Genomic DNA, 12,583 nt, shown 5'->3' with positions numbered 1-12,583 from the left:
AGAGGATGCTGCTACTTCTGGTGACCTCGACCCTCTCCACTCAGCGGTCATCTCAGCGTTATCTGCCACCAATGAGGACGGCGTCCGCTTAGCACCACTCCAGGATCAGACTGTGGAAATGGTACGTGCCGCAGCAGCAAGAGACGGGGAGTACTGCTTGCTCAAGAACGTCATCATCGAGGGCTTCCCTGATCATTGCCACGACCTCGATCACCGCTTGCGTACGTACTGGCCGGTGCGCAGTCTGCTGGCCGTAGACGACGACCTGGTGGTTTACGGGCCGAGGCTTCTTATTCCTCACAGCCTCCGCCGAGAAACACTAGAGCGACTCCATGACAGTCATCAGGGGATGGAGCGCACCAAGCGACGGGCCCGACAAACGGTGTACTGGCCTGGTATGGACAGAGACGTTGAGAACGTCGTTTCTGGATGCTCACTATGCCGTCCACTCCTACCAAGCCAAGCCAACGAACCTCTCTGGCAGGACACGGACACACCCAGCAGGGTGTTTGAGTCAGTTTCTGCAGACTACTTCCACGCAGCAGGCCGTACATACCTCGTGTATGTAGATCGCTTGTCTGGGTGGCCTCACGTGTCTGCATGCTCACGTCCAGCATCGGCTGATCAGCTCGTTCGTGTCCTTCGGGGTGTGTTCGCCGACACGGGCGTGCCTGTTCTCCTGAGGACTGACGGTGGACCGCAGTTCACTTCTTCATCGGTACGGCGCTTCCTGGCTCGATGGGGGGTGGAGCATCGTGTATCTTCACCTCATTATCCACGCTCCAATGGTCACGCCGAGGCAGCGGTCAAGTCCGTGAAGAAGCTGATCCTCACGACCACACAGCAGGGACACCTGGACGAGGATGCGTTCGCTCGCGGGTTGCTGGAACTGCGCAACACTCCGAGGGCGGAAGGGCGATCACCAGCACAAGTCCTCTTCGGTCATCCTATGAGGTCCTGTGTCCCGGCTCATCATCGCTCATACGCTCAGCAGTGGCAGCGCGCTGCTGATGAGTGCGACGCCAAGGCAGAGCGACTGAGGAAGAAAGCGAAACTTCGCCACGACGCGTCCGCCCGTACTCTTCCTCTCCTGCACCTCGGTGGCCACGTCGACGTTCAAGATCACACGACAGGCCTCTGGGATCGCCTGGGTGTCATCGTGGCTGTTGGGCGAAGGAGAGACTACCTCATCAAGATGGGCAGCGGTCGCGTGATGTGGCGTAATAGAAGACACCTACGCCCACACAGACCTCTTGCTCCCCTTCCTGTCGAGCAGCACACCGCTCATGGCGGTGCAGCGCTTCAGCATCAGGGTCACGAGGAACACCACCATCCCGGCAGCCCGGAGCATCAGGGTAACGGGGTACACCGTGGCCGAGAGCAACCAGAGCGTCGAAGCAGCCGACAGCGTAGGGAGCCGAGACGACTGCAGGTGCGGTGGCACCGTAGCACCTACGATTAGTCGTACGTGTTCATTGTACGCTGTGTTTGTTTTGTGTATATGTACCGTGTTTTCTGTACTTCAATCATTGTAACTTTGTTTCATGTGTTACGGTAGCCATAACAAAGATAAGGAATCTTCCTTATGTCTCGGGGGAGGTGTGTGGTTGTTAGCTAGTTGTGTGAACGAGTGAATGAGCGAGACTTGTGTGAGGCATGAATACGTGTATGAGTGAACGAGCTAGGCTTCAGTCATAAGTGTTAAGTTGAAGTGCGCGGCCTGGCGCCGAGAGATCACCTACCTCCAGCCTTCTGTTCACACCTTCTGTGAATAAACACCTGCACTGTTACCTGCGTTTCCTGTGCCCCTGCTGGTCAAGAGTCGAACAGTATCCTCAGCATAAGAATGGATAGAGTAAGATCACTGATGAACAATAGGAAGAAAGTGGGATGAACAGAACAGAACCTTGAGGAACACCATTGTTAATTGACTTAGGAGAAGAAAAGTAACCATCTACCAAACCAACAGTAGAATGGCCAGACAAAAAAAAAATTGAGATGAGGTTAAAGAGAGAAGGATAGAAGCTATAGGAGGGTACTTTGAAAAAACAAGGCTTTGTGCTAGACTTTATCTATCAAGAGGAGGCAGTAGACACACACCTGCCGAAGCGATAATTGCTCCCAGTGAGGTCTCAAACACTGGATCAGGGATTGCTGTGAACTTATCAATAACCCAGCTATGACCTCACTGAACGTTTCCCTTTGTGTCTCACAACACAAGGGGGCAGTCACAGCCTCCCCTTTAAAGACAACTCTCTTCCTTTACACAAAACTACATGCACATAAATATATATACACACAACCTTCACTCAAAGTCCTAAATTAGTATGGCGACCCTACACCAGCCTCGGACTCCCTGTCTGGGGAGGGGATCACAAATGTTCCCAGTTCGAACTGTTCTTCTGGTATCGACCTTAAGTGTCTTGACACCCCCCTCAACTTTTCTTCATTAACTTTTGCAACATTCACGGCCTTAAATTTAATTTTCATTCTGTAGAACACCACCTCTCTTCTAATAAGCCTCATTTTTTTTTCCTAAATGAAACAGAGATGTCTGAGGCAACTGACAGTAGCTCCTTCTCTGTTCCCTCCTACTTTCTCTATCCTAATTTTCAATCCAAAGCTGGATGTTGCGTCTATGTGCGCAATGACTTAACCTGCTCTCGTGCCCACGCTCTTGAATCTTCAGAGTTTTCCACCATTTGGCTACGACTACAGTGTCACTTTCAAACTAAATTTATCTGTGCTGTATATCTCACATAACTCCTCTGACTGTAAGAAATTCTTTGACTACTTAACATCCAAAGTGGAGCACATCCTGACTCCTCCCTTTCGCGGAGATCTCCATTCTTGGAGACTTCAGTGTTCACCACCAGCATTGGCTTTCCTCTCCCTTCACTGACCATCCTGGTGAAATAGCCTTAAACTTTCCTATCTCCCACGTACTAGAGCAATTAGTGCAACACCCTACTCGTATTCTTGACCGTCTTAGAGATACGCCCAACATTCTTGACCTTTAATTCACCTCTAATCACTTTGCTTATGCTGTCACGTTATCTTCTCCACTGGGCTCCTCCGATCACAACTTTATATCTGTACCTTGTCCTATCGCTCCATTCCCTGCTCAGGATGCATCTGGCGTTTTCCCTCTGCTAAATGGGGGCATCTGAGGAGGTATTATGCTGATTTTCCATGGAATGACTACTGCCTCCGTGTCAGAGACCCGTCTGTGTGTGCTAAGCGCATAACAGAGGGTGATAGTGTCTGGCATGGAGGCGTACATTCCTCACTCTCTTTCTACCCCTAAACCTTCTAAACTTTGGTTTGACACAGCCTGTTCTCATACTATACATGGTTGAGAGCTGGCGCATAAAAAAGTATCTGAACCTTCCATCACCTGAGCTCATGCTCTTTATATTTCTGCTCAGAATCATGCCAAGTCTGTTTTTCATTAACAGAAAGTGTCAAAATCTTTCAAAATCTAACTCTGGCACCAAGCCAAATACATCTCCAAAAACTTTACTTCTTTGTCTTTCCCTCCTTTATTTCAACCTGATGACACCATTGCCATTTCATCTATGTCTGAAACTGAAATCTTCGCCCAGACTTTTTCTAAAAACTCCAGCTTGGATGATTCAGGGCTTGTTCCTCCCTCTTTCCCACCCTCCAACTACTTCATGCTACCCATTAAGATTCTTCACAGTGATATTTTCCATGCCCTTAGTGGCCATATCCCTCGGTAGGCTTATGGACCTGATGGGGTCCCTCTTATTGATCTCCTAAACTGTGCCTCGGTGCTTGCACCTTGCCTAACTAAACTCTTCTAACTCTACCTTCCCTTCTTGCTGGATGTTTGCCTACATTCAACCTGTTTCTAAAAGGGTGACTGGTCTAATCCCTCAAACTACCGTCCTATCGCTTTAATTTCCTGGCTTTCTAAAGTTTTTTTTTTTAATCTATCATCAAGAGGAAGATTCTTAAAGATCTATCATTTCACAATCTTCTATCTGATCAATAGTATGGGTTCTGTCAAGGCCACTGTACTGGTGATCGTTTGGGTTTCTTTACTGAGTATTGGTCATCCTCTTTTAAGGATTTTGATGAAACTTTCGCTCTTGCCTTAGACATATCAAAAGTTTTTGATATAGTCTAGCACAAAGCTTTGATTTCCAAATTATCCTCCTACGGCTTCTATCCTTTACTTTGTAACTTAATCTCAAGTTTCCTTTCTGACTGTTCTATTGCTACTGTGTTTAGACGGTCACTGTTCTTCTCCTAGGTCTATTAATAGTGGTGTTTCTCAAGGTTCTGTCATGTCACCCACTCTCTTCCTATTATTCATCAATGATCTTCTAAACTAAACTTCGTGTCGTATCCATTCCTACACTGATGATACCACCCTGCACTTTTCCGAATCATCTCGTAGGCGTCCAACCCTTCAGGAAGTAAACAGCTCATGTGCAGGAAGTCACAAAACGCCTGACCTCTGATCTCTCTAAAATTTATGATTTGGGCAGAGCGAACTTATTAATGTTCAGTGCCTCAAAAACTTAATTTTTCCGTCTATCAAAACATCTTGACACAACCTTCCAGATAACTATCTCTTCTTCAGTGACATTCAACTGTCTCTTTCATCTACACTGAACATCCTCGGTCTATCCTTTACCTATTATCTAAACTGTAAACTTCACATCTCATCTCTTCCTAAAGTAGCTTATATGAAGTTTGGAGTCTCGTCTCCGCCAGTTTTTCTCAAACCCCTTCCCTTCTTCCAGCTGCTAACTCAGTACAGAGACCTTATCCGTCCATGTATGGAGTATGTTTTACATGCATGGGATGTTTCACTGATATTGTGCTTTCAGACAGGGTAGAATCAAATGCTTTTCGTCTTATTAACTCCTCTCCTTTAACTGGTTGTCTTCAATCTCTTTCTCATCACCGCAATATTGCATCTCTTGCTATCTTGTGCTGCTATTTTCACGCTAACTGCACTTCTGATCTTGCTAACTTCATGTCTCCCCCTCCTCCCGCTGCCTCGCTGCACAAAATTTTCTTCTTTCTCTCATCCCTATTCTAATGCAAGAATTAACCAGTATTCTCAGGCATTCATCCCGTTCTCTGGAAAACTTTGGAATTCCCTCCCGCTTATATATTTCCTCCTTCCTCTGACCTGAAACCTTTCAAGAGGGAGGTTTCAAGACACTTATGCTCCATTATTTCATTTTTCTATTCGGAATTCTCTATGTAATCTAGCATTAAATGGCCCTTTTTTAATACAATTTTTGTTGCTCTTGGCCAGTAGCTTTGTATTAAAAATGCCTAAGACAACATAGAACGTTTCACCAAAATCCCTAAAAGAGGATGATCAAGACTCACTACAGCGTCCACGACGGAATCCATACTGGCGATCAGATATAAGATTGTGACATAGTAGATGTTTAAAAATCTTTCTGTTGAAGATAGATTCAAAAGCTTTAGAGATACAGGAAATTAAAGCAATAGAACGGTAGTTCAAAGGATTAGAGTGGCCACTCTTTTCAAGAACAGGTTGAATGTAGGCAAACTTCCACCAAAACGTAAAGATAAAGCAGGAAGAATTTGACTAGGCAAGGTGCAAGCACAGAGAACAGGGAGGGAGCCCATCAGGTCTATAGGCCTTCCGAGGGTTAGAACTAGCAACGACATGGAAAATATCACCTCGAAGGATCTTAACTGGTAGCAGGAAATAGTTGGAAGGTAGACAAGAGGGAGGAACAAGCCCTGAATCATCCAAGGGAGAATTTTTAGTAAAGGTTTGAAAGAAGAGTTCAGCTTTAGAGTTAGATGAGATGTTTGAATGTTTGAAACCTCACTGGGAATAATGATCTTTTCAGCAGGTGTTTATCGTCTCCTCCTTAGAACGTGGCGTAAATATTTCTGCAGACACAAGAATCGTGCACTCTCTCTTTTACAATTTGTATCACTGCTCCGGTATACTTTGTTATTTTTTTTATTCCGGGTGCTCTATTGCTGTTGTCATGGGTGATATTCCTTCTTGATCTCTAAACATGAATAATGAAGATTTTCAGAAGGTTTTCTCCCATCAGTCATTCTTCTTGCTATTAGCTAATGATCTCACTCGTGCGCATTGCTCTTACACCATTATGATAATAACACTTTCTTGCATCTTACAGCAATTAACATTATGATGTCCTCACTCTGAAGTCCTCGGCTCTTATCATATTGTATATTCCTAAACCTGTGTTCTTAAAGTTTCTGAATTTGCTAGTTTTATGTACACACACCCACACTGAAATCTATCCACACACACACACACACACACACACACACACACACACACACACACACACACACACACACACACACACACACACACACACACACACACACACGCGCGCGCGCGCGCGCGCGCGCGCACGCGAATGCTGATTCAGTGTTATCAGAATCTAGTAATCTTCAAGAATTGGAGGATCACGCTGCAGATTAGCAAATCAGTTTATTGAACTGTGACGTAGAAGCTCGGTCACAAAATTTGACAAGATTTTTATTTATTTATTTTTTTCATTGAGGCTTGTATCTTCCATATTTAATTTGTATTTTATTTCACACACATTTTAAAATTAATATTCTGTAGTCTCAAGGAATTTTCAGTTACCCTCTTCAAGATATATTTTTTTTATTAGCCGTCTTACAGAGATCTGACTGCTTGTCTTGACTCATTGAATTGCTTAACGGGATACGTAATTATGCAGCACCGCTAAAACGGAAGCCATGTAGAGTGTCTCAACCGCGATAGATATTCCTACATGTTGAAATTTCTTATCAAAATGTGTGTGTGTGTGTGAGTGTGTGTGTGTGTGTGTGTGTGTGTGTGTGTGTGTGTGTGTGTGTGTGTGTGTGTGTGTGTGTGTGTGTCTCAGTCTTCATTGGTATGCCAAGTTTCCCCCAATTTGAACTTTTTGCAGTAATACTGGCGTCCCAGACAGAAAAGGTCGGTAAACAAAGCAACTTTCTCTCTCTCTCTCTCTCTCTCTCTCTCTCTCTCTCTCTCTCTCTCTCTCTCTCTCTCTCTCTCTCTCTCTCTCTCTCTCTCTCTCTCTCTCTCGTTACAATGATAGAAGGAGCCGTACCTAAGAAAGACAATAAAGCTGATCTCTTCCACACTGGTTTTTCCGGAGGGAATGGCAGACGTGGGCGATCCTGGACGTTGTATGCATGTCTCGAGTCAAAATGTATGCCACGTCTAGTCCTCCTTCATTTGCCATTCCTTCTGAAGAGGCGCACGTTGCAAAACTACAGTGGAAAAAGCTCAAACTTTGTATTATTCCCTTTACAGTCCTTAGGCACAGAAAATAGATTGATGAAGAGACTGGTGGGTAGATGGCTAGATAGACTAATGGTTATATGGGTATAGAGAGATAGAGAGATAGATAGTGAGATAGCTAGAAGAGTGAATGGATAGGTAGATATATAGATGAATTCTAGATAGACAACTGGATGGAGAGACAGACAGACGGACAGACGGACAAACAAATAGACAGATAGATAGATGGAGAGATAGATAAATAGATAGATAGATAAATTAATAAACACATAGATAGACAGATAGACAAACAGACAGCTAGGTTATCTAGAAAAGGAGTGTCATAGGAGTAAAACAGGACACTTACAAGGCTGGCAAGATGATGCAGGTCCAAGCTCTCCCTTTACTGACATGTACCGCCAACCCTTCGCCTCCCCATCACTCCCACCTGTCTGACCAATAACGTGCCGCCTGTGTGTGTGTGTGTGTGTGTGTGTGTGTGTGTGTGTGTGTGTGTGTGTGTGTGTGTGTGTGTGTGTGTGTATGCTTGTGTTTGTGTGTGCTTGTGTAAGAAGAGAGAGAGAGAGAGAGAGAGGGGGAGAGAGAGAGAGAGAGAGAGAGAGAGAGAGAGAGAGAGAGAGAGAGAGAGAGAGAGAGAGAGAGAGAGAGAGAGAGAGAGAGAGAGAGAGAGAGAATTTCTCCTCCTTAATCAGATAGTGTTGGGCATTCTTTATGTTGGGTCAACGAACATTCTCTGTCAACCTTAATAAAGTGTATTATAAGTATAAATTTAAGTAATTAATATTGTTGATTAATTATCAGCGTTCTGCCGCAATAATATGGCATAAGTAGTAGGGAAGCAACACAATAAACGAAACATCTGGTATCTGACGAAAACACTACTTGGTTTACTAACAGAAAATATATGTAATCCGCATCTAATGAGCCTGCCAGGTGGTGCAGTGGGTAGCATGCCTAACGCATATCTGAGAAGTTTCGGATTCGAATCCAGTGAAATGAAAATAAATTGAGGGTGTTTAGTGGCTTTAACGCTGCAGCGACTCTACACATGTCAGAGAGTAGGTATGCGAAGTGAGATGAAAAGCTGCATCTTGTCTCCCCGGCAGAAGCAGAAGGCTAGCAATCTTCTCTGTGTACATTTGTGTGTGTGTGTGTTTGTGTGTGTGCTTCCACGAAGAGACTATAAATGATCGTCATGCACTAAGGAGTAAACAAAGCGATATTGCCTATAAAGAACAAAAATTATCGAGGGCGACATGAATAAATCACAGCACAAAAAAAAAAAATTCTTAGAAAGAAAACGTTGTTTTAAAGCAGCAAAGCATTAAGGAATAACTCATGGAGGTAAAACAAAAAAAAAAATATCGAAAGGGCGTGTGGGTGTTGTTACTGGGCTCACCTTTAATGGGGTCAGGACGGAGTGCTTAGGGTGTGGTAATGTATGGGAGCCTTGCTGCCTGTGTGTGTCCAAGCGGTAGGATTTCATTGTTCAGTAATGGTATATGCTCAGTAATTAAAGCAAATGATATTATACATTTCAAGCTTTTACCTGAGACCTAATTTAATGATGCGTGCTGTATAGGGATACCATTCCTTTGTCCTCTGATGATTTATTGCAGTATTATGAGGGCAAACTTTGCTAAGTTCAACAATAAACAGCACCGTCTTATCAATTTTCCTACGTCCATTGGTACAGCTTCACATGTTTGATCGAGATAGTGAACTAGTTAAATCTGGTCCTAGTACTGAGTATAGGTTGCCAAAAAAACACGGTGGTAATGCTGCTGCGTTATATTAATGAAATAAACTTTACAATATGACAAATATTTGGAGCTGCCCGCGCGTCGCATGTCCGTCACCGAGACCAGGCGGACACGGACTACGTATGTCCGCCAGTATGGCTGGGCGGACACTGACTGGGGATATAGGGGTGGTTGCTGGCCGAGTCTGGTCACGGCCAGGAATGGCGTCCGGCCGGAGACAAAGGGTGTGAGGCTTGCCCTCACACCACGTGGTTGACCGAGGCTGGCGTCAGGTCCCAGGGGACCGGAGAATGGAATGCGGGTGGTTCGCGTAGCGTCCCGCCACAATAGTGTTACAAGTTTTATTTAATCCTTACCTTACCGAAGTGCCTATCACTTGATATCAGCAACGACTGAGCGCCATCCCTCTCTTCTGTCCGCCACCGTGACCAGATCTGTCACACTCCATCTATTTATGGTTTCCATCAAGGTCTCCAAGAACCTTCTTTGTCTTCATCTGGATTTTCTTCCTTCAACTTTATCCAACGAACAATCCCCTTTCATTCTTCCAGATTTCAGTATTTATCCCAAGAATTGCAGTTGCCTCCTCCTGATACTCATCAACCGCTTTTCTATTCCTGCACGTCTTAACACTTCCTCATTAATTATTCTTGCTGTCCGTGGAATTCTTTGGATCCTTCTCAGGAGCTATATCTCCGTTATTTTTATTTTCATCCACTTTTTTTTTTCTTTACAGTCTAAGATTCACACTTATATGTTAAGACCGACCAAACGTAACGTTTCATTAATGTAATTTTTAAAGACATTCTTAAATTCAGATTCGTTAATAGATTTCTTATTTTCTATAAAAGTTCTTTTTTATCAGTACTATTCTTTTATCTATTTCCTTTTCACAGACTGGTGCTTTTGATACAGTTCTTTCCAAATAACTGAATTCTGTAAATTGATTAATTTACCTTCCTCTTTTATATACTCGTACTCTCAGCCTCTATTTTCGATTTGTTACATTTGTTACATTTTGTTCTTTGCATTTATCTTCAAACTACTCTCTTTGCCGACTTCTCTCAATTCATCTACAAGTCTGTAATTTCTCTTCTGAATCTTCCAAAATAAGTGTATCGTCTCCATAACGTTTGTTCTTCATATTGTTTTCTCCAATTTTCTGTTCGTCCATATCTTCCAGGTCTTCCATGCATTTTTATCCGTACAAAGACAAGACGTCTGGGGAAAGTATACATCTTTCCCTCATTTCTCTCATTATATCTGTCCACTTGCCTTTCTTTTTCTTATTTTCACAGCCTGTCTTTTGGATCCAATATAAATTTGCAATCAACCTGATACTACTACCACTACTAATCATTACATCACTGGTGCTTCAGGCCCACTCCTCTGAATAAGCGACAGAAATAAGGAATATGTGTGGGGAAATCTTTTATTGTGCAGTGGAGTCATAGAGGCTAATGGCGATGATTGATAATGATGATGATGGTGATGATGGTCAAGGGCTTTAAAATATTACATTTTTTTTTCCAAGCTACTCGATTTATAATTGTTAAAGATATAATAATTGTTAAAGACAAGAACTAGCTACAGTATGAAAAATGAAAAGCAGATAAAGTGTAATCCATTGCATCTAGTATTGTTTATGAGGGAGGATACGAATACTTAATGGTGTGGCAATGTGGAGTACATATAGCGGAAACGCAGTATGTACGGTCACATGATGAGTTTTATTATTGCCACTGTTAGTTTTTCTCTGTAATCCTAAAACACTTTGGGCTTTTATCACAAATATTTTTCAAAGGCAATATGAAGTATCTGTTAGATTCTCATGAGTGTTTTACTTATTGGTGATACGAAAAATTTGTTAAACTATTATTAGAATCATAAAAACGACCTTGAAATCCCCTATCTTCATCATTCGCCATTTCTCTAGAATCAAGGGTTGGCGCCATGTATGGCTCTCTTCCATTTGTTTCTCTCCTTTGCATCTTCCTCTGTAACTGCCATCATTTGTAGTTCTACCGCCATTCCATCCTTCCATCTCACTCTGTCTTCCCCTCGATCTCCTTCTCTCAGCTGGTTTTCTACAGGCTCTTTTAATCGTTTCCGGGTCTTTACTTATTATTACGTGATCAAACCATCTTATTTTTCATCTTATCACCTTTGTAATGCATTCAACTCTTTGAAAACCACAGTAACTATCACTAAAGCTTGATAAAAATAATTATGATAAGTCTCCGAAACATTTCAGAACACGAATCTCTCTCCCGCAGTTTCGACGCACGAGGAACAACAGTAGAAAACGGCAAACACTGGAAGGACGAGGAAGTTCTCAAAAAACGGGCTTACTTTCACCTCCTCCCGGGCAGCACGTGGGGCGGCCCCTCGGCTCCTGGCGCCCACCTGGAGCTGTTCCCGGTGAAGGACAGTGACCAAGAGAGTTACCGTTGCAGAGTGGACTACCTCCTCTCCCCCACTAAGAATACAATCGTCAACTTCACCGTCATTAGTAAGTGTTCAATTGCTTGATCTCTCTCTCTCTCTCTCTCTCTCTCTCTCTCTCTCTCTCTCTCTCTCTCTCTCTCTCTCTCTCTCTCTCTCTCTCTCTTTTGATGAGTAATTTTTCTTTATTGTTTTATCAACTTTTTTCTTCCCTTTTTTCTCGCAGTTTTTTTATCTCCTCAGTGACAAATACACCAATCTTTTTTTTTTTTTTCGTACTGTGTGAGTTCATTCAAAGGTACCCCATTCTTTATGTTCTTGTAACACGAGTTGTAGATATTTAGCAAAACTGGATCTGTTCTCAATACTGCTGCAGGCTTCACCGGTACTGCTGCTTCGTTTGTCTTTGATGCTGGTACTTCTGTGTTTTCTGCTACCGGTCACAACAACAACAACAACAATAACTACTACTACTACTACTACTACTACTACTTCCACGACATAAATTACTATTCCCAAAGTCTTGATATTTTCCCATAATTTTCATTTTTTTTACTCATTCAGCATCATATCTATCGCGTATTTATTTATTTTGTTTTGTTAGTTTTTCATCTCAGAATTCAAGACATTTTCCTTCTGTATCTTTCATTTCCCTCCTCCTGCCAGACCCTTAACATTTTGAAATATTCCCTTTTAGTATCTGCAATTTCTCCCTCATCTCGATTTCTCCTTTCCCTTCCCCACCCACCCCTTCACTTCCATCCCTTCCCTTCCTTACCCATCCTTTCTCCAGTGCACTCTTTTCCCCCTTCCTTAATCTGTTAATTGCAGAGGCCGTAGCAGTGCTCATTGGACGGGATGGACCAACAGAGAGCCTATTTTTCTACTAATCTCATCCCCAAAAACCTCCCTGCTGTGCCTCACTTTTTACTCACTCGTAATATTTTATAGTCGCCACGGCCATGCTTAATAGCTTAAAGAAGAGAACCTGGAAAGAGCGGAAAAAAAACGAGGAAAAGGTGGAATTGTAGGTAAAAGAAGAAGGAGGAGA

The 12,583-nt window shown here is 43.2% G+C and overlaps 1 protein-coding gene across 5 annotated transcripts in view; it reads left to right on the top strand.

Annotated features, from left to right (window-relative positions):
- LOC135101270 (kin of IRRE-like protein 2) overlaps window positions 1-12,583 on the top strand; it is a 350,738-nt gene that overhangs the window by 28,902 nt on the left and 309,253 nt on the right. For all 5 annotated transcript variants that reach the window (XM_064004974.1, XM_064004970.1, XM_064004972.1 and 2 more), the window contains exon 2: window positions 11,364-11,599. In XM_064004974.1, coding sequence (XP_063861044.1) covers window positions 11,364-11,599 — 236 coding nt within the window. The remainder of the gene's footprint in view (window positions 1-11,363; window positions 11,600-12,583) is intronic.

This window comes from Scylla paramamosain, chromosome 6, assembly GCF_035594125.1.
Source record: "Scylla paramamosain isolate STU-SP2022 chromosome 6, ASM3559412v1, whole genome shotgun sequence".
Lineage (NCBI taxonomy): Eukaryota > Metazoa > Arthropoda > Malacostraca > Decapoda > Portunidae > Scylla > Scylla paramamosain.
This window is presented reverse-complemented; position numbering and strand designations above follow the sequence as displayed.